Below are 19,010 nucleotides of genomic sequence, written 5' to 3'. Positions count from 1 at the left end.
TCACACTTCAGTATCGGCACTTCCTACAACTCCTTTGACTTAATTCACGTGCCCTTTTTATTTCTCTTTAGACGCCAGAAGAAAGGCATTTCTTTAAATCAAATTCAGGAAATAGCTAGGTGCCGAAATTCTGCCCCTGACGCCACTGGAGGAGCTTACATCTATTTCCAGGCCTCATACCTGACTAAGAGGAGAGGAGTACAGACGTAGGATACCTTTCCTTTCTTCGGGAAAAAGGGGGGGGGGGTCACAAATAGAAAGTTGAGAAACATAGGTGCAGATATAGAAAGTGATAACGTTCTTAATTATTAATCTAGATCTGGATTTGTCTTCTAAGTCTGCCTATAAATTCTAGATTACTGAAGCTGTAGCTCTATACTCTATAGATCTAGAATAAACTTGATGTCTTTTACAATAAACTAATTTTTAATGTCAAATGCGTAATATGCGTGATGACCTATATAAAATGTAAATAAGGTGTCTGACTCTGATATTATTGACACGCAAGTCAAACACGTTCGTATAACCTCCTCATACTACACAGGATTCAATTATCTACGACCTTCTGACCTCTTTCGACACGCGCAGCACTCCAGCTCCATTGTGACTCATTGTCCATTGTTTTCAAATAGAAAGTAAAGACTTAAAAGAGACCTAGGCCTGGACAGTTGACTAGATCTCGTATGCTCCTTATCTCCCCCTATTGTTTCATTCCCAACATCTTTGAAGACAAATATAACAAAACGTGATAAAAAAATTTTTAATACTAAAAACTAAATCACAGCAGACCTGATTGACAAATTGTAGCATCAATCGTGGCGGCACAGTTGAAACGCTTCAATCGGTCTCTCTAGTTGTTGTTTTCTTTTTGTGAGATAAATTGTAAACTAATTGTTATTATTTGTGTCTTGCTGTGCGCTCTCGCACCAATTTTGGATTTTCCCGATTAGATGCGTTAAAATGTGTAGGCCTAATTCAAAAGAGGATTCATCAATATAGGCCTACTCACTAACTGGAGTTGTTTTCAAACTGGACGAGGACAATTTAAACATTTATGCGTACTGTTATTGAGCTTAAATAATGAACTATGGAACGCATGGCCATCGCTAAAAAATGAATTTTAGGTCATGGTGAAGATATCATAATCAAAAATTTGTATAGAATTTTTTTCTTTAAAAAGCTTAAATGCCAAGTAGTCTATGTTCGGATATGATCCAAACTGAGATGTTCTAATCACTATTAAGAACATGAATTTATGGATGAAGAAACTGCCGCAGTTGCTTCTAGCGACTTTAACTGCTGTCAGCCTAGTTTCAATTGTTACTCTGACATTAACAATGACTCATTCGATCAAGACAAAAAATGTAGCAGCATTCGGTAAATATGATAAGGTCCTTTAACCCCTAAACTTAAACGAATTTTTCTATTAACAGCCATTCTAGTTGTTCAAAACAGTTACGTCGTAATTTAAATTTAACAAAGTCAAAGAAGAACTTTTATATTAATTTATATGGAGCTTTATGCTTTCGAAATTTGATTCCACAGATAAAACGCCTTACAGAGTTTTCCAAACTCGAAAACGTCGCATCGATAATGTGTGTGCCTCAACTAAAGTTCGGGGTAAAGTCCGTGGAGTTTACACCCACAGATACGGCGTTCTTTATTGTTCTGTGCCTAAAGCAGGTTGTACTTTTTGGAAAAGTGTTTTTTACACGGCCAATAGGAAGGTAACAAATTTTGTCTAATTATTATAATCATTATTATTATAATCATGAACAGAACATTATATTATTATCTACTATATAAGCGCACCCATATGTATACTACTCTAGACTGGACATGGAGACTTTTTAACACTACAAAAAATGTGAAATTATTTTTAGAAAGTTTGATCAATGCGTTGTTTTCATAGACATAAAAATATAGACTGGCCAATTAAAGAGTTTTATGAAACGAAAATTTGTGACTTGCAATTTTGTGTACTTTATTATAAAGCCTTTATGAGCAGTATAAAAGTGCTTTTTTAACTTTGATACACACCTATATATATTGTATATAAGGAGGCAGTGTAGATTTGTTTAATCTCTAAGAATGAAGATCATGCAACTTTTCAGAATTCGGAAATCCGAATACAATAGATATATAGTAAAGTCACTATTGCGGAACAGGCATGTTTGCGGAACAGCTCGTCGAAATTATTTAAAATCTACTTTATTTTGAAATGTTCTGCTAAAGTACTGTAACGGTACTGCGCATGGTCCATTTCTCTACAATTCCAATATAAGGGTTTTCCTTTCACAGCAGAAAATTAATTTTGACTCCAGGTTAAAGTTGACAGGTGTGGAATCGTCCATTATTTTTCACGTACCAGGAGAACCGCATAGGCCATGGCTTAAGGCTTTTTAAAAATGATAATGACACATCACCTGCATGATACACATATTTTTCGGTTTATAAATGGATGAGGAAAAAACTTCATTTCATAGCTATCTACCAGGAATTCAATTTTAAAAAAATTAGGAGGTGTTTATCCTGTTTTTACCTTTTTAAAGATACAATTGTGGAACACTATAGATGTTATTTATTTGACCTGCGCATTTACTGTCATTTAGCTTAATATTTACATAGTGATTTAGATATCGGAATTTAAATATGAGTTTGTATTAGTATACATAAATTTAAAAACATTTAGAGAATAATATTACATATAATCATGGGCGTAGCCAGGATTTTTTTTCGGGGGGGGGTTTTGGGGGGTGAATTCCCCCCCCCCCCCCGACCCCCCCCGGGAAAAAAAATTATATGTATTTATGTGTGTGTGTGTACATAATCTTTATTACATTCTGACCCTTCATTCTTTCGGAAGACGTTTATTGTGCCCTAGAATAGGTTCTTCCATGAGTTAGTGAAAAAATTGTAGATTCCCCGACATTACTAGCAAAGGGGTCTGGGGGAGCGCCAGGAGCTCCCCAGCGCGGGGCGAAGCCCCGCCCGCCAAGCACTATTTCTGGTATGGAAAGCCAACAAAATGCATATTCTGAGGTATCTACAGTGCATTTTCCTGCTATTAAAAAGTTCTATTTCAAAAACCTAATGTGTTATTCTTACTGACTTAGACCCTCCCTCGTCGTTCGGCGCATTTGCCATCAAGCTGTTTCCATAAAATTGTGGACTCCCCGCCATTACTAACAAGGGGTTCTGGGGGAGCGCCAGGAGCTCCCCAGCGCGGGGCGAAGCCCCGCCGCTAAGCACTATTTCTGGTATTGAAAGCCAACAAAATGCATATTCTGAGGTATCTACAGTCCATTTTAATGCTATTAAAAAGTTTTATTTCGAAAACCTAATGTGCTATTCTTACTGACTTAGACCCTCCCACGCCGTTCGGAGCATTTGACGTCAAGCAGTTTCCATAAAAATCTGTCACTGGTAATGTCTGAAGCCTCTTTCCACCTACCATGAGGACCTCCATGAATGAGTGGCGTCAAGTTGTTCTAGGATATCATTGCAACTCTTCTTATGCGTAATTCATTTTGTCGGAGAATATGTCCCGCAAACCTCATGCGTCTTTCTCTCACAATCTTACTAAGGGGTCGACTCCCAGTTCGGCATAGGTTTTCCATGATTTAGATCCGATCTTTATAACTGACTCCTGAAATCTGTATTAGCCATCTTTGTTGAGCTACATTTAGTGTTTTTCGATTCCGGTAGATGACTATTCACTGCAGTTTATTAATGGAGCCCTACCACTGGTAAAAATAAGTAACCTCTCTTGAATACGCTCTTGGAATTAAGTAACTGTAGTTTGCTTTAGATTTTATATCGTAAAGAGAAGTTTTATCGTCAAAATCTTCTGTTGGGGGTTTTCCACCTCAAATGCTCTGTAGGGGGATCTTAGACTCAAAACCATCTGGAGGGGTTTTAAACTTTAAAAAAAAAGCCATCTGTAGAAGAAACTCAAAACCCCCGATTGGCTTGGCTACGCTCAAATAATTTTAGTGTGTAATTTGTTTTTTTTTTATATTGAAGATGTATTTTTAGCACCAAACCCCTCTGAATGGGGGTTTAAACTCAAAACCTCTTTCGGCAACGCTCATAGCATTTTGAGTACGTAATTTAGTTTTTTTCTTACACTGAAGATGGCGGGGGGTTTAAATTCAAAATCCCTCTGACTACGCTCATAGATTTTAGAGTGAGTAATTTTCTTTTATTTAAATTGAAGAGGTACTTTTTAGCTTCAAACTCCACTGGAGGGGAGTTTAAATTCAAAACCCCATAGACTACACTCATAACATTTTTAGTGAATAATTTACTTTTTTTTATTATTAAAAAGAGGTATTTTTTACCTTCAAAACAGTCAAAACCCATTTAGCTACTCTCATAACATTTTGAGTGCGTAATTAGCTTTTTTTTATATTAAAGAGGGGGTTTATCGTAAATTTTAGACGGGATTTTAAAATCAAAATCATCCTTAACTTTGCTCTTGGAATTAGGGGATTTTCGTTTGCATTTTTTTTTGTTTTGTTTTATAGAAGAGGGGGAGTTAACTGCAAATACCCCAGGTAGGGGGTTTAAAACTCAAAACCCCTGGTAGGGGGTTTTAAACTCAAACTCGAACCGTTCTGGTAGGCGTTTTAAACTCGAACCCCCCTGGTAGGGGTTTTTAAACTCGAACCCCCCTGGTAGGGGTTTTTAAACTCGAACCCCCCTGGTAGGGGGTTTTAAACTCAAAACCCCTTTGGTTGTGCTAGGGCAAGTGATGGTTTAGTATTAAAATCTCACCTAAAATAAACAAAATCAAAGCAAAAAATCAGTCACTAAATTCCGACTTCCCCCCCCCCTTGGGGGGGGGGATTTCATTTCGGGGGGGGGGGGTTTGAACCCCAAGACCCCCCCCCCTGGCTACGCCCATGCATATAATATATAATGTATGATAACCAGACGTCCAGCAAAAAGAAAAAATCATAATACCATATATAGGCCTATATATATTAATATAACAAAAAAGAATTAAAGAGTAGTGGGAAAAAAAACCTTGTAAGGAAAATCAGAGTAGTATGACGTCAATTACAATTAAAGAAGAGGTAAAGAATCAAAAAGTGACAATGTGTGTCTTTAGCTTTAATAAAAATAAAATTAATGTAAAGGATAAGGAGTTCAAGTATTAGACTAATAAAAATATATGCTTTATATAGGCTTTGTTCCGACATTTTTACCCTGTTCCGCAATTGTGACTTCTTAAAAAATCCTGTTCCGTAATTGTGACTACCCATATCTCAGTCGAATTGAATGTAAAATTTAAATATCTGTTGAAAAACTAAACAAAGTGTCTATTTTTATCGGAAAATGGATGGGCAATGCCTAGATACTTTTAGTATTTCCATAGGTCTAACCATTACGGAGCAAAAAATTGAAAACTAAAAGTAGCTGCAAACTGTTCCGCAATAGTGACTCTACTCTATGTTTTCAAGTTACATTAAGTTACTTCCTTTTTCCAGTCTATATTTATTTATGTCTATGGTTGTTTTATATATATAGTAGTTAAAAGAAGTTGTTTTTCTTTCAACCCAAACCTATGTAACATAAAAATTTGATTTTTAGATCTAGATCTAGTAATTAAACATAAAAAATGGGAGTACTCTCGTCTCATAATTTTTATTTTGCAATTTTCAGATACATAATCTAGAAAGATATAGGTAATAAATATATTTAAATGTACATAAGATGATTTAAATCAACATGAATTATATATATCTAGGATTTTTGAAACATTATCTCAATGGAAACAAACAGGAAATGGCTTTGTTTCATATATTTGCGTGAATATCCGAGAAATGATTTTGCATAATTTCTAAACTTTGAAAGCTAAAGATCATTACTTTCTAAGATTTATTTGGGCGACTTCCCTTAGCGCTTAAAAAAGAGTTTACGTAAATAAAAAAAAAATAAAAAAAAAAATTATATATATATAGGTCTTTGAATCGATCAATCGCGGATAAGAATTTATTTTCGGTTTCCAGTCTAGTATAAATCTATAAATCTATGAGCGCACCATATATATATATATATATATATATATATATATATATATATATATATATATATATATATATATATATATATATATATATATATATACTCTATGCCCAATGAAGAAATGTGTGCGGTGTTTTGAAGCGGGTCTTTCCAAATCAAGTCAAAAGTCTTATGTACGAGAAACTACGATGCGCAGGTTAAAAATGAAAACAAAATGGGGGTTCCAGAGAGCGAAAGAAAGAGAGACAGAGAAGGAAACAGAGAGCGGACCGTGAAATTACACTAAATCATGGGCTAAAAAAGTTTATTGGGTTGATCGTTAAAATGTGGCTCGTTTATTAAAAAAAAAAAAAAGAAAATAAAAGAAGGGGATGTTCCGACAATAATAAACAATCTAAGGCGTGGGAACAATTCAACGGGCGTAGCCGGTGTGTATTGCAAGTATCAAGTAAGTTATTATATAAATATTTCAGCATGAGCCTTGCTTGAACAACTCAAGCGTTTTTTTTCTCCTTTATTCATTGACATAGACAAGACAAGAATCAATCTTTCCAGAAGTAACCAAATAGACACCAGCAATGCATTTATATTACCAGAGATTTAGTTGTTTTGTAGAAATGGATTTTTCTTATCAAAAAAAGGTGGGGAGGAAGGGTTTTGTAAAATGTCTCTTAAGTAGTATTAAGGACCAACAGCATTCTTACTAAAATATATAACATTTCATACATACCTATACAGATAGAAGTCTATCTTAAGTCTATCTTAAGTTTTCACTATGATTGCTCTAACAGGATTACGTGAATAAATCAGACATTTTCCCGCTGTCCAAATATTACATCCATTCTGTTTACGGCAGCGGAAAAAGCTTCAGCGCTCTAAGTAGCACATATCCCACAAGGCTCTTAGTTGTCAGGGATCCCTACTCTCGACTGCTCTCCGCGTATCTGGACAAGTTCTACCTCCCAGATTTCTGGCATAGCGAGGCGCTTCGTCTGATCAAGATGAGGGACTTGCCGATTTTTTCTCACGTCATAGGCGCCGGCCGACCAGACTTTCTAAGGCGGCACTACGATGAAGTGTACAAGCTGTTCCCGACAGAGGCAGCCGGAGGTTTCTCTCGGAACGACACGACCTGCGGGAAGTATTTGACCTTCCAGGACTTCATCCGGTACGGGTTCTTTGTTCAAGAGCCTCATTGGATGCCGATACACGTGATATGTAATCCGTGTCTGCTGAATATCAGCCACGTCATTCTGATGGAGACCTTCAACTCGGATGCTAGAGTGCTTTTGGACAAGATGGGCATAGGTCATTTATTGGACGACGTTAATCACGAGACTCAGGTAATTTAACTATATCTTACAATGTGTAGACATAATCTAACAAGCAAAAGAAAAAAGAATACTACGATTTTTTAAGGGAAAGAACCGCTAATAACTGCCATTAATTTCAATATGGCAGGGTTTAGCTCCCTTTCTGCTATATGAAACAAAATAATTTATTAGTACTTACTGATTATTTAATTGGTTTATCTTTTTATTGATTTGTATTGTGGACAAAATGAAAATTTTCAGCTTGATCCCAGATCCCAGACAGACAGAAAGACAGAGTGAGTGTTGATATAAGCTTTGTAAAAATTATTTTTCTTATTTCTGAAATTATACTTTGATAAAAACTCGCTTTTCAGATATCATAAAGCACTAGCAGATCCAGAACTTTGGAGTGGGGGGGGGGGTCGATTTTTTTCCAAACCCTAACCCTAACGCCCAGTAAACCCTAACCCAATGCATAAACGTGCGTACAGCATATATATATATATATATATATATATATATATATATATATATATATATATATATATATGTATATAAAATACTGAGAAATACTGCTTATTTATTCTTATATATACATATATATATATGTATGTATATATAAGAATAAATAAGTAGTATTTCTCAGTATTTTATTGCATTCTTCACAGCAGAGACGTTTTCTCCTGACATCTACAGCTCTTTATCAATAAGTGGAGTTCGGGGCGAAGCCCCAACGCCAAAAGCGTTTTCTGGCATTTTTAACTGCAGAAACGCCTGCTCCTGACATCTACAGCTCACTATTCATCAGTGAGTTTCGGGGCGAAGTCCCGATGCTAAAAGCGTTTTCTTGTATTCTTCATTGAAGAAACGCATTTTCCTTACCTAAAGCTCATTATTTATCCTATTAAAAAAGGACCTTTTAAATAATGTTGTACTTGAAATATATTCTAATATGAATTTATAGGCCCTTAATACATTGCAAATAAAACCGATTTGTTCCTTGAAAAGATCAGATACCCCACATATTAAGATTAATTAAGGCTTTTAGGATCGCCGCCGAAAAAAAAATTCGATAAATAATATTCAATAAAATTTAAGCATAAATTGTGAGTTTTTGTCCCAAATTTATGTAGAAAAATATTAGATTGAGTAAAGGTTGGAAAAAAGCGACTCATCTCAATCGTGACTCTTACACTAAAATTTTTTGTTTGAATTCTAACTTTTCCAAAGAAAAGTCTTTCTTAAAATAATTATGATAAATTCATGTGAAATTACATAAACTCTGTCTGGAAAGGGAAGGGGCGGTAGAATGGAAACGATTTATCCTCGCTCCTTTTTATAATTTCTGCTAATTTCTGCATTTAAGAAAAGGGGTGGGGCGACTCGATATAAGAATTTAATTTCTAGAATATATAAATTGTATTAGTGCCAGAGTTTTGTTTCATTTTGTAATTTCTGAACTCTAATACAAAAAGAAAAAGTATTGCTGTGTCCGAGGAGGGAAAGGAGATAGCAGGTATCGCCCCTCCCCCTTTTTCCTTTTATATGTACTAATCATTAGAGTGTGGTGCGACATAATATACAAATGGGTTCACATATCAATTATATAGATATTCAACTATTTTTGTTCACAAACTATGATTCCTCCATAAAAATAGGATCACTCCCACTCAGAGGGCTAGAGCGGGGAGGGTAGTACATGCGTCGCCCCCCCCCCCCTTTACCCTACCAAATCAGCCAAGATACCAGAAGGGGAGCGACATAATATCAAATTTATATATCAATTCAACTAATCTTGTTCACAAACTATGATTTCTCCATAAAAGTAGGACCGCCCCCCCCCCCACTCAAAGTGTTTAGGTGGGAAGGGCAGTAGAGGTATTCGCCCCCTCCCCCACACCAATCGGACAACAGGGGAACGACATAATATAAACCCTGGATCCGCTAGTGTCATAAAGAATGATTCTACAGAAAAAGTAAAAAAGTATTCTAATAGCCTTTAGAGAGACTATCCTGAAATCTACATGTATACATATATGATTAACAGTAAATCCAGGCTTGCAAGAGTTTAATCTTTGGTAACCTCATTTTCTTTAACGGAACACTTCGCACATTCGGAGTATTTAGCGGAGCACATTGCTTATTTTATTAGAGAGGTTTTTTCACGGGTGGCCTACTGGTTAACTATTTCAGCAGCTCGTGGAACACCTATTGAGGCCTCACGGAAGACATGGGTTACGCGGAACATAACTTGGGAAACACTGATCTAATTGTTTTATACTGTTATGTTTTAGTTTCCGAAGATTTCTTGTAGCCTAAACGTGGCGCCTTGGTGGAAAAGTCCCTTAAGTGGAACTGGATAGGCTGATGACGGGATTGAAAACTTGTTCCCGTTGGGTTACCTCGGGTACATGGGAACCAATGCTTTCAATGCAATTGTATCCGAATTCAATAGAAACCCACAGCCCAGTTGTAATAAGAAATAAAGGAACACGGAAGATTAACCTAAAACAAGGCTTTATTAAACTAGAACGACACATGAACTGACGAAAGAGACTTGGACTGTAGCACACTAAATCAATGTTGTGAACACATTCTCACGACGTTACACAAACATAAACAAATAGCAACTATTTCACCACATTCACCCCGCCTAGAATTAAAATAGCAAGTATAGTAATATAGTAGGCCAATAGCATAAATAAAAGAGAATGCCAGTGCCTGTAATAGAATAGATCAATAAATAGTGTCGAAATTTCTCTTGTAAACAATAGTGAATGGTGATGCAAAGAAACCTAAAAACCAGTATCTGTTGTATGACTTATAAACAATTACTAGTTTCTGTTTTAAATATTACAAATAGTGTAGTAAGTAGACATGTACGTAAGTAAGTGAAGAGTAAACTCTAATATCAGTAGCAAGAGATAAACAATGGTAGAACATATGTAGTGCAATAAAGGAACAACTCTAGACTCTATAGTTCGGTCTGGTTCTTCTCTCTCTCAAGTTGTAACGGGGTTGACTATCCTGTTCTACAGTTTGGGAGTCACTAGTGAGTTCCTGAGCGTCAAGTGGGGTATTTTCAAGAGGAAGCGCTCGGAGGTCCTCAGAGCCTACCAGGGGTTCTTTCCTTTCTTGTATCACCGTAGGGGTGTTGACTGGTACTTCCGTGTTTTGAGTTTCTGGAGGATATTCATTATCCTCACCCTGAGGGAAGAACGAAGGTTCACTTGTTGTTGTGGATGGGGAGGGGGTGGGAGCCAAGCGTCTTAGAGAGACCGTCTCCTCTTGACCGCTAGGCAACCGTACGACAGCATATTGGGGGTTGCACATCAGCAATTCGACTTCCTCCGTGAGAGGATCATACTTTGAAGATCGGTTCTCTCTTCTCAGCAACACTCTACCTGGGCTAGATAGCCAAGTGGGGATAGATATCCCGAAGGAGGATTTTCGGTTGAACCGGAAAACTCTCTCATGTGGAGTTTCGTTTGTTGCCGTAGATAGTAATGATCTAATCGAGTATAGGGCCTGGTTCAAGACAAGCTCCCATCTCGAGATCGGGAGATCGAGGTCTTTCAGTGCTAAAGTAACAGCGTTCCATAGAGTTTTGTTTAGTCGTTCAATTTGTCCGTTGCCTGAGGGATTAAAGGCGGTTGTTCTACTTGTAGCTATTCCCCTCTCGTGCAGAAAGGATTGCACCTCCCTCGACATAAAGGACGTACCTCTGTCAGAATGGACGTACTCTGGCATCCCAACAAAGGAAAACAGCTGATTTAAACACTTTATGACAGTGGATGAGGACATATCGGGACATGGGTAGGCAAAAGGGAAGCGTGAGTACTCATCCACCATTGTTAATAAGTATTTATTGTGAGTAGCAGATGGGAGTGGCCCCTTAAAATCAATGCTTACTCTCTGAAATGGTTGGGTAGCTTTGATGAGGGTGCCTGAAAACTGTTTGAAGAATCTAGGCTTCAGTTCAGCGCAAGTTTTACATTGGTTTACCACTTTGCGGACGTCCTCGCAGGAAAAAGGTAAGTTCTTGGTCCGAACGAAATGGAGGAGTCTCGTGACCCCTGGGTGACAGAGGTTGTTGTGTAACAGTTTGAGGTCTTCTCCAGTCATTGCTGACGCAAAGTGGTTCCTTGAAAAGGTATCCGCCGCAGCGTTTTGTTTCCCGGGTCGATATACGACGTCATATTGGAAACAACTAAGCTCCAGTCGCCATCTTTGAATCTTTTCGTTTTTGATCTTGCCCTTGTTCTGCTGGTCAAACATAAAAGACACTGAGCGTTGATCTGTAACCAATGTGAAGGGTCTACTGATAAGGTAATGTTGCCATTTTCTCAGGGCTTCTACGATAGCGTATGCTTCCTTTTCCACTGCTGAGTGTCTGCGTTCACTATTAGTGAGTGTTCTTGAAAAGAAGGCGACAGGACGGCCGTCTTGATTAAGAGTGGCGGCAATCGCGATGTCAGAGGCATCTGTTTCGACTGTTAGTGGTCGATTGTAGTCTATCGTCGACACAGCAGCGTTTTCAAGTTCGTGTTTTAGCTGTTTAAAAGCTTGTTGTACTTGTTCAGGGGGAGGAAAGGCTTTGTTGTTCACCAATAAATGGATCTTGTTGGAGAAATTAGGGATCCATTGAGAATAATAGGACAGTAGTCCAATCACCCGCTTTTGTGATTTCATGTCTTGTGGTGGAGGTAGGTTTCTCAATGCTTGAAATCTTTCGGGGTCTGGTCTTAATTGCCCTTGTGAGATTTCGTAGCCTAGGAGGCATACTTTATTAGTCGCAATAGCACTTTTATCATTGTTGAAGGTGATACCGTACTTTTTAGCGGCATTGAGAAATCTCTGTAGATTCTGGTCGTGGCTAATGGAGTCAAGTCCGCAGATGGTAACGTTATCCACGTAAGCGAACGTGTCCTGTAGCCCTGCCTCCTCAATTATTGTGTTGATCGTCCTTTGAAATGCGGCGACTCCGTTTGTCACTCCAAAAGGAATGCGGCAAAACTGATAAAGCTTTCCGCCAGCCTCGAACGCCGTGTACTGCTTTTCATCATCCCTGATAGGTATCTGGTGGTAAGCGCTTTTGAGGTCAAATGTACTGTACATTGAGTATTTAGATATTTCCTGCACCAGTTCATCAACTTTTGGCACGGGATACGCGTCGAGGTAAGTGAATCGATTGATGGTTTGGCTATAGTCGATAACCATTCTCTTTTTGTGCCTTTCATTCGTTGTTACAATTATCTGGGCTCGCCACGGGGACGTGGAAGGCTCAATAATTTTGTCAGATAGAAGTCTCTTGATTTCAGTTTGAATGAATTTGGAGTCAGGCATAGAATATTTTCTAGATTTAGTGGCTATGGGATGGCAGTTAGGAGCCAGATTAGCGAAGAGGCGAGGGGCTTCAACTCGTGCAGCTTTCAGCGTACAGACCTGGAGAGTGCTTCGTTTTCCTTCAAATGGGATCATCAGTTTTTCGTGCTGGCTGATGAAATCTAGCCCTAAGATTACATCAGATACTAGTCCATCTAGTAGTGAGAGCTTAACACTTTCATATTGTTCATCTTTGTACTTTATTTTAGCGAAAATATGGCCGTGAGTAGTGCGAGAAAGATGTGTAGAGGCCATGTAGATTCTGTTTCTGGACGTTTCTAATTTCCATTTGTACCTTTTAGCAATTGAAGAAGATATATAGCTTTCACTGCTCCCCGTATCTACGAGAGCCTTCAATGGTACTCCATTGACGAGTATTGAAATAGTAGATTTAGTAAGACCGGACGCTGGTGTCGATGCCCAGGAAGATCCAACGGTTGTAGTCCGAGACGTGTCATCATCTGCTTTCACTATGGCTGAGGTTGTAGATTTGAGTGTCTGTCTGGTCGATTTACAGACTTTCTGGAAATGGCCCCTCTTACCGCACAAGTTGCATGTAGCGTCACGGGCCGGACATCTAAAGCGTTGATGTGGGCTGTTTCCACAAAAGAAACATCTTTTACTAGTCGCCGCACTCACCTCGTGTTCTACTTTTGTCATTGGAGAAAGGCTCTCCTCGTCGGCGCTAGCTCCACAGGGAGTTTCAGAGTGGATGTTATACGCCATGGCATGGTTATGGGCATATTCGAGTTGTCTTGCCTCTTCATAGGCGCACTGTAGAGTTAGAGTAGATTTCTCTAAGAGTCGCAGCCTTATGCTGTTTGAAGCCAGTCCAGTAATGAAGGCGTCTCTTACAAAGATATCTCTGTGTTCTTCAGCGGTGACAGCTTTGAAGTCACAGTCTTTGGCCATACTTTTAAGCTTAAGTAGGAAGGAGTCAACGGTTTGTCCGTTCTCTTGTCGACAAAGAGTTATCATGTGCCGTGCAAAAATTTCGCTTTTAGGCTTCACGTAGACATTTTGTAGAACTTTGATTGATTCTTCGAACGTTGTACACTCACTTATGTACTGAAATACGCTCGAAGAAACGTAGTTTTCTAGTAATTTCTTTTTGTCAATCTCGCAATGAGAGACTGAGGAGATGAAATTCTCAAATGTTCTCAGCCAGTGCAGCCACTTCTCGGCAGCCGATGGCGAGCTAGGCTCTATGTCTAGCTCTTTTGGCCTAAATAGACGTTCCATTTGTATTACTACTTTTACTTACAGACTGAGAATAGTGTTGAACGAAAATCCAAAAAAGATACGTGAGGCACATAGATCCATGGAATTGAAAATTTCTAGTTTAATAAATTGTAATAAGAAATAAAGGAACACGGAAGATTAACCTAAAACAAGGCTTTATTAAACTAGAACGACACATGAACTGACGAAAGAGACTTGGACTGTAGCACACTAAATCAATGTTGTGAACACATTCTCACGACGTTACACAAACATAAACAAATAGCAACTATTTCACCACACCAGTTTTTTTTTTTTTATCCGTCATTCAGTTTTACAAAGATATTGTCAGGGAAAATGCGGCTATATCCTTGGGCACGTCCTACCAAGGAATTTGAATATGAAAAAATTCCTAGAGGGTTTCGGCCTTCGCAGTTGGGCGCCTATCGTAAGCCTGAAGGCGGATACTTCAGCGTGCCACGACCCAACCCAGTAATGGTCGATGTCATAGATGAAACTTCAGACTATGGGTGAGAGCTCCCAGTCCATGGATGTCCCCTGAGAGAAATGCTTAGTGGACTATCGATTTATGGAACTTTGCGCTTCAATAACCGAAATGCATTTTTCTCTTAAGTGTCTTAGTTTCAAAGGTGGCTCTCAATAAGTCATTTCAACTAGGCCAAGTTTTCTCATTTCTAGGCTAAGTTTGTGGATTGCTTCTCGATTTATATTGTAATAACTGAAGGGAGGCAAACTCAATGAGACATAGACGTTTATTTACATAACATCACCGGTACACAATACAAGATCTATCTTAGGCACAATCTCTCCATATTGGCTTTCTACTTGGGCGGAAATCGTTCGTTTCCTAATGTCAACATCCTTTTCTAATCTGGTTACTAGAAGTGCGCACCTCTGCACTAGCCTGGATGGCGGTGCGCATGGCAAAGTCATAACAATATGATGACATCTTAAAATGATGACACTAATCTTAGTTTGATTACCACACATGGAAATGGTGTTTGAAAAAAAAAAAGTTAAAATTATCAAAGAAAAAAGCATTTTTAAATGTATTTTTTTTACGTTGTGCGTGTTCTCGCGCTACTCAATTTTGCATTGTGCATACAAAGCTTAAATCAACTCACTCTATCTGTCTGGTAAAAAGTGGGTAAACCTATTATCGGATCAAGCTTAAATTTCGCACAATTATTCATTGACATAGACAAGACATGAATCAATAAAAAAAAAAGAATTAACCAGCTAGACAATTAATTATTGGTAATTCATTATTTTTGTTTCACTATTCACATATATGGCTAAATTTGTTTGGTTTAGTCCCCTTAAATAATTGTTAACGCTATTTCTCCCCTCACGCTTTCTCCGATCACGTTGATACTTTCAACAATTATTCTCTAGTTCTTCCCCTTTAGATAAGCTTTGTTGTTTTTTTTAAAAGGATTTGATTCTATTTTGCTTTTTATTTTCTTTCAGATTAACGACGAAATCAAGATGTTAATCGAATACAATTTTGATATTATCTCAAACTCGAGTAAGAAATCATTTTACAAAACGTGTATCACTTCTAGAGAACTTGGGTTTCGCCTCTGGCAGACGTTTCGTTGGAAGGGCTATATCGATCCTGATATTGAATATTTGATTCCAGACTTCAAGGAGGATGAAAAAGTTAAAATGAATCTTTTTGAGCAGGTGTGGGGCGCAAGAACCTCAGGGCTAAAGAAGCCCAAAAGCATGAAAAATGCCAGAGAAAAATTTAATATTGCTGCGTTCTCCACACTGTCAAGGTCGCTGTTTACAATCTTGTCTCAGAAATATCAACTGGATATCAGATTGTTTGGTTATGAAAGTATTAGAGATAAAATGTTTTCGTCAGTATATAATGTCAATTATCAAGAAAATGTTCTTAACATTTAAACCAGTGTTTTTAAAGACACTCTGGAGGGTATAGAGGCTAGGGCATATTCTTTATGTTGCAGTCAAACGGGTTGGTGAACCCTGCGGTTTTGCAATGCTCACTCTTTACTTTATTTTCCTTGATTATTCTCAGTTGAAAGGATAGTATTGGGCGGATCATCCTTTGCCCTTACTCAAAAACAACAATCTCCATAAATACGTGCTGCACTTCATTCAGTATGCTTAAGACGATAGTGAAATTATATTCTGAATAATCAATTAATTATTTATTTTTTTTGCGAAGCGCATCGTTCATGCTCAGTGCGCTATGGTCCTCTTACGTGGACCAGTGGGGTGAGGTGGGGGAATCTCCCGTAGCCTCGACGTGGCACCTTCGAGGAAACGTCTAGTAGTGAAACCATATGGCTCCTTCTGTCTTGGAAGACAATGGATGCGCCCAGATAAGTCACTGGCTTTGGTTTCGTCTTGAGACGGGGCATAAGCTGGAGTGACTGATCAAGCCAATTCTGGAGCGGCAGAGTTTGCCACGGTTCGTGCATGTATATGCATCTGTCCTAGTACAAGCTGACAAGGCATCTTTCTTAAGTGCCTGCCTCTACGCGGAAATGTGGCAGTTACAGTATACAAATATGAGGCAAATTTTTCCATGGTAAGCGCTGCCTTTGACTGTTTATAGCAAGCAGGTCCAGGACCGAGGCGCGTTGCACAACGTCTATGACCTAACCCAGCAATGGTCACTACCATAGTGGAATCCTCAGACAGGAGTTGGGTTGAAGAGCTTTGTCGCTTGATAAAATCCTTTCCAACAACCGTGGTAATTGCGCCTTCAGCGCCGATTTCCTACTGGACTTATTTTCAAAGGGGAGAAGGTTGGCGTGCTGCCTTTCAACACAACTCAGCTCGAGTCAGGTTTCGAACTCTAGTCTCGTTGATAGGTAGCCAATCGGTTTATGCCTCTCAGTCGCATAGCCCAGAACTTGATTTGTTCAGTTAACTTTTTCCAATGCTAAGTATAATTATCTTAATTAAAGTTCTTCCTGACACTAGAGTAACGATTCGGTACAAAAATAATAAGTTCACAAAATAAAGACCTATTCTTTAAAGTATTATGTCAAGTATAATGTCAAGCCTAGCATTGTTCACACTTTATATTACCATTTTGTCATATATAGTTATATTATCGATCACATCATTTAACTATCATTCCAATTGAGCCGTATTAAATTTATTTTCATCAATATAGTGATATTTGCTTAAAAAAACACACGTAATCTTAACTATATCATTAGGTGTCCTTCACAACTAAGGTTATGTTGTGTGCTTTCTTTACCAAAAGGAAATGGTTTGGTTTTGTTTGGCCTTTAGTTCCTTGAGATTAAAAAAAAAAGGTTTACTAGATAAACTGAAGCCAAGTGCCGAAACAAAGAAACTAGATAAACTAAAGCAAAGTGCCGAAACAATGAATAATGCGTGTATATAACAGATATAAATGCAGCACTGGGAACGAGAGTTTTATAATGAAACCAAATAGTGAATTAAATATAATGAAACAATGGATAGTCCTGACCGGTGCACCTAAAGCGCGAGGAAGTGGCGGAAACATATGAGTTATTTTTTTTAAATCTGCATGTCGAGTGTTGTTTTTTTTCACTTAGTCCAATTTTGCTTCAAGGAGAAATTGTCGATTAGACGGGTCATCCAAAATTGGTTAGTAGTGCTGCCTTTATATGTGTAACATGTTTCACACAACCGTAGGGTGCGAAGAAGAATAAAGTAAAACAAACTGTAGGCTGCTAAGAAGAATAAAGTAAAACAAACCGTAGGCTGCGAAGACGAGTCAAGTAAAACAAACCGTAGGCGGCTAAGAAGAATAAAGTAAAACAAACCGTAGGCTGCTAAGAATAATAAAGTAAAACAAACCGTAGGCTGTGAAGACGAGTCAAGTAAAACAAACCGTGGGTGGCTAAGAAGAATAAAGTAAAACAAACCGTAGGCTGCTAAGAAGAATAAAGTAAAACAAACCGTAGGCGGCTAAGAAGAATAAAGTAAAACAAACCGTAGGCTGCGAAGACGAGTCAAGTAAAACAAACCGTGGGTGGCTAAGAAGAATAAAGTAAAACAAACCGTAGGCTGCTAAGAAGAATAAAGTAAAACAAACCGTAGGCTGCTAAGAAGAATAAAGTAAAACAAACCGTAGGCTGCGAAGACGAGTCAAGTAAAACAAACCGTAGGCGGCTAAGAAGAATAAAGTTAAACAAACCGTAGGCTGCTAAGAAGAATAAAGTAAAACAAACCGTAGGCTGCTAAGAATAATAAAGTAAAACAAACCGTTGGCTGTGAAGACGAGTCAAGTAAAACAAACCGTAGGCTGCTAAGAAGAATAAAGTAAAACAAACCGTAGGCTGCGAAGACGAGTCAAGTAAAACAAAGCGTGGGTGGCTAAGAAGAATAAAGTAAAACAAACCGTAGGCTGCTAAGAAGAATAAAGTAAAACAAACCGTAGGCTGCTAAGAAGAATAAAGTAAAAAAAAAACCGTAGGCTGCTAAGAAGAATAAAGTAAAACAAACCGTAGGCTGCTAAGAAGAATAAAGTAAAACAAACCGTAGGCTGCGAAGACGTGTAAATTAAAACAAATTGTAGGCTGCTAAGAAGTGTAAAGTAAAACAAACCGTAGGCTGTTAAGAAGAATAAAGTACCAACAAATACAAATCTTGTTGCAATCATTGTAGAACCTTTTTAGTTTCAAAAAGATTCTGTAATTATATTAAATTAACTCATTCGTCTCTCTGTTGGATTCTTTCACACGTTAGTTCTCCCACTTTCCCTTCTCGGATCAAGTTGAAATTTTTGCACAATTATTTATTGTCGATGATAGCACATGCATCAATCAAAAAATTAAACCAATCAGTTAATCAATTAGTGGTAAATAATTAATTTGTGTTTTATATAGAAAAAAGGACATAAAACTTACAATATTGAGCGATATTGCATCGAATGAACGGTTCTCTCCCTTCATTCAATCTAAGCTTTGCTTTTAAAAGTATTTTTAAAAAATATTTTGCATGTTTTTTTCATTTACACTTACAGTAAGTGGGTTTCTTTATTTCATCGTTTAGATGGCAACT

At 37.9% G+C, this 19,010-nt stretch overlaps 2 protein-coding genes across 2 annotated transcripts in view; one reads left to right on the top strand and one right to left on the bottom strand.

The window, feature by feature from the left end:
• Positions 1 to 890, bottom strand: part of LOC106056303 (uncharacterized) — a 14,959-nt gene extending 14,069 nt beyond the window's left edge. The window contains exon 1 of the mRNA XM_013212982.2: positions 790 to 890. The gene's annotated coding sequence lies outside the window, so the exon portion shown is untranslated. The remainder of the gene's footprint in view (positions 1 to 789) is intronic.
• Positions 656 to 19,010, top strand: LOC106056295 (carbohydrate sulfotransferase 10-like). Its single transcript, XM_056015718.1, has 4 exons — positions 656 to 1,377; positions 1,546 to 1,727; positions 6,825 to 7,376; positions 15,444 to 19,010. The coding sequence occupies exons 1-4, from the start codon at positions 1,248 to 1,250 to the stop codon at positions 15,882 to 15,884; spliced, it is 1,305 nt and encodes a 434-aa protein (XP_055871693.1). The 5' UTR covers positions 656 to 1,247; the 3' UTR covers positions 15,885 to 19,010.

This window comes from Biomphalaria glabrata, chromosome 17 (genome assembly GCF_947242115.1).
Source record: "Biomphalaria glabrata chromosome 17, xgBioGlab47.1, whole genome shotgun sequence".
NCBI classification, from domain to species: Eukaryota; Metazoa; Mollusca; class Gastropoda; family Planorbidae; genus Biomphalaria; species Biomphalaria glabrata.
Note: the sequence above shows the minus strand (reverse complement) of the source record. Positions and strands in the feature narration are given on the sequence as shown.

Bases quoted from the DNA above. Each gene is read 5' to 3' on its own strand.
- LOC106056295 (XM_056015718.1), top strand. From the start codon at position 1,248: ATGAATTTATGGATGAAGAAACTGCCGCAGTTGCTTCTAGCGACTTTA. The intron at 1,378-1,545 runs GTAAATATGATA...TTGATTCCACAG, and splicing joins AAAAAATGTAGCAGCATTCG to ATAAAACGCCTTACAGAGTT. The intron at 7,377-15,443 runs GTAATTTAACTA...ATTTTCTTTCAG, and splicing joins ACGTTAATCACGAGACTCAG to ATTAACGACGAAATCAAGAT.